The sequence below is a fragment of the Nyctereutes procyonoides genome, unplaced genomic scaffold, assembly GCF_905146905.1.
Source record: "Nyctereutes procyonoides isolate TBG_1078 unplaced genomic scaffold, NYPRO_anot_genome, whole genome shotgun sequence".
NCBI classification, from domain to species: domain Eukaryota; kingdom Metazoa; phylum Chordata; class Mammalia; order Carnivora; family Canidae; genus Nyctereutes; species Nyctereutes procyonoides.
The window spans coordinates 21,897,206-21,899,588 of record NW_026575135.1 but is presented as its reverse complement, the minus strand read 5'-3'; the positions used below and the strand labels follow the sequence as shown (position 1 = coordinate 21,899,588).

General features: G+C 44.9%; 1 protein-coding gene across 1 annotated transcript; it reads right to left on the bottom strand.

Annotated features, from left to right (window-relative positions):
* Window positions 1-533: 533 nt before the first annotated feature.
* On the bottom strand, window positions 534-1,493 carry LOC129495052 (olfactory receptor 13C7). The gene has a single exon (XM_055302364.1). The coding sequence runs from the start codon at window positions 1,491-1,493 to the stop codon at window positions 534-536; it is 960 nt and encodes a 319-aa protein (XP_055158339.1).
* Between the last annotated feature and the right edge of the window lie 890 nt (window positions 1,494-2,383).

The window sequence follows — 2,383 nt, the reverse complement described above, 5'->3', positions numbered from 1 at the left end:
CTCCTCTGAGTCTCAGGGGAAGGAAAGTGTCAACTTCATTCTCATCTCCAGTATCAGCTCTGCTGCTAAGAAAAACAACATTGAAAGATGTACCATTTCATCTCCAGTGCAGACAATTTTTTATACTATTATATCATGAAGTTTGCCCCACACTGTCTTCCATGCCTCCTTTGCAGAGAAGGATCTTGTATCTTTATGTAACTCAAAGGAGTACTGAGCAGTTTTTCCCAAAACAATGAAGCAACCGCTTGCAAGGATAAATTCAGATGTACCTGGAAGGGAACCAGAAAATCACTACTTGTTCTTTTCAGCAGCAACCATTTCATCCCCTCAAGTCCCACCCTGTCAGGTTTTAGGTTTCATAATTTTTAGAACTTGGGTCCCATAATAATCAAAGCTCTCCATTATGTATGTAATTTTATTTTCTGGTAATCATTCTTCACATATCTCTTCTTTGGGGGACACATTATTCTAAGATTCATTGGCACAAGAGCCAAAAGCACAGATCCTCAGGGATATGTGTCCTCCAGACATCACTGGGTAAAGCATTTTTGAGCCACCAGGTTCCTCACAGCAGCCTTCACGTCCTTGTTCCTCAGGCTGTAGATGATGGGGTTGAGCATGGGGGTTACCACCCCATAGAAGAGGGAGGTGAGCTTGTCTGAAACATCCTGCTTGTCTGCCCCCAGGGGGTCCTTGGATTTGGGCTTCCCGTACATGAAGAGAATAGTCCCATAGAAGATAACCACGACTGCAAGGTGGGCAGAGCAGGTGGAGAAGGCCTTTTTTCTTCCCTCAGCTGAGGGGATCCTTAGGATGGTGGTGAGGATGAAGACATAGGAGACAAAGATGAACAGAACTGGGACCCCCAGGAAAATCACATTTGTCACCCCCATACTGATCACATTGATGGAGATGTCAGCACAGGCTAACTTTAGAATAGCCAGGATCTCACAGGTAGAGTGGTTAATGATATTGTTCCCACAGAAGGGAAGTTTCATTGCAAGGGATGTTTGAACCATAGAGGCAGCACTTCCAGCTGCCCAGGAGCTGGCAGCCATGGGCACATAGGCAGCCTTGCTCATGACCACAGGGTACCTAAGCGGGTTACAGATGGCCACATAGCGATCAAATGCCATCATGCCCAGTAGCACACACTCTGTGGCTCCCATGGCAAAGGAGAGAAACATCTGCATGGCACAGGCTGAGAAGGGTATGGTTTTCCTGGGGGTCAGGAAGCTGTCAAGAATAAGGGGGACTGAGGAGGTTGTGTAGCAGATGTCCAGGAAGGAGAGGTTCCCCAGGAAGAAGTACATGGGTGTGTGCAGGCGGGAGTCAAGGATGGTCACCAGGATGAGGACCCCGTTGCCCAGCAGGATCACCAGGTACATCAAGAGGATGAGCACAAAGAACATTTTCTCCAGCTTTGGGTGGGCTGAGAGGCCCAGGAGAATAAACTCTGTCACAAAGACAGTCTGGTTGGAACTTTCCATAGTATGTCTCCTCTTTCAATAGAGGAAAATGCTCTGAGATCCAAACTCAGTATTCTTTGCCTTGCTTAGATCCAGGGCATCTGGTCTGGAGTTCAGTTAGGCTGAGTGATTAGAAAATGGTCTTGAAAGTCCACAGTCTCTCTCTTTTTTTTTTTTCCAGGAAAAAGAAGCAATAAAGTCAGAAATTACTTTGGGGCCCTAGGGCATTAAATTTACAGTGTTTAAATGGTGATTCTGATAATTTAATGCATTTGATCAGAGATAAGACATATAACATTCATTATTATGGTTCTATGTCCATATGGCAATTCATCTCATTCAACTTCAATCAGAAAAATGGCTTTAAGTTTGCTTCATGTTCTCCAACTTTGTGCCAGTTAGTAATGAAATGCTTGTGAATGCACACTTTCTTCTCTCAGAAGATCAGTCTCATAGAAAACATACTCCTGTTGTTCCCAAGATCTCCTTTCTCAAGGGCCCCACCAGCTCCAGAGCTTTCCATCCATCCATCCATCCATCCATCCATCCATCCATCCATTAGTGTTTGAACATCCTTCCACTAAAATATTTGTTGATCACCCAATATGTGGGTATGACAGTTCTTATGAGAAACAGGGGTTCCCCTTAGCCCAGACTTAAGTGAGCTCACAACTTAGCAGGAAAGGGAAGCAGAAGGATTCAGGAGAGGCTAGAGTATCTGAAAGGGCATCCGGAGTATTGATGAAAATAGAATCATGGAAGGCTCCTTTGGTGATATAGAATCTAGTTAGGCTTTCAAGGATAAAAAGCGACTGGGCCTCCAGGGATGGAAAGGCAAGTTGTTTGTGTTTGGTGGGAAGAGGTCTCCAAAGTAAATTCATGCTCTGGAAATGCCGGTATGTCCCAAATAG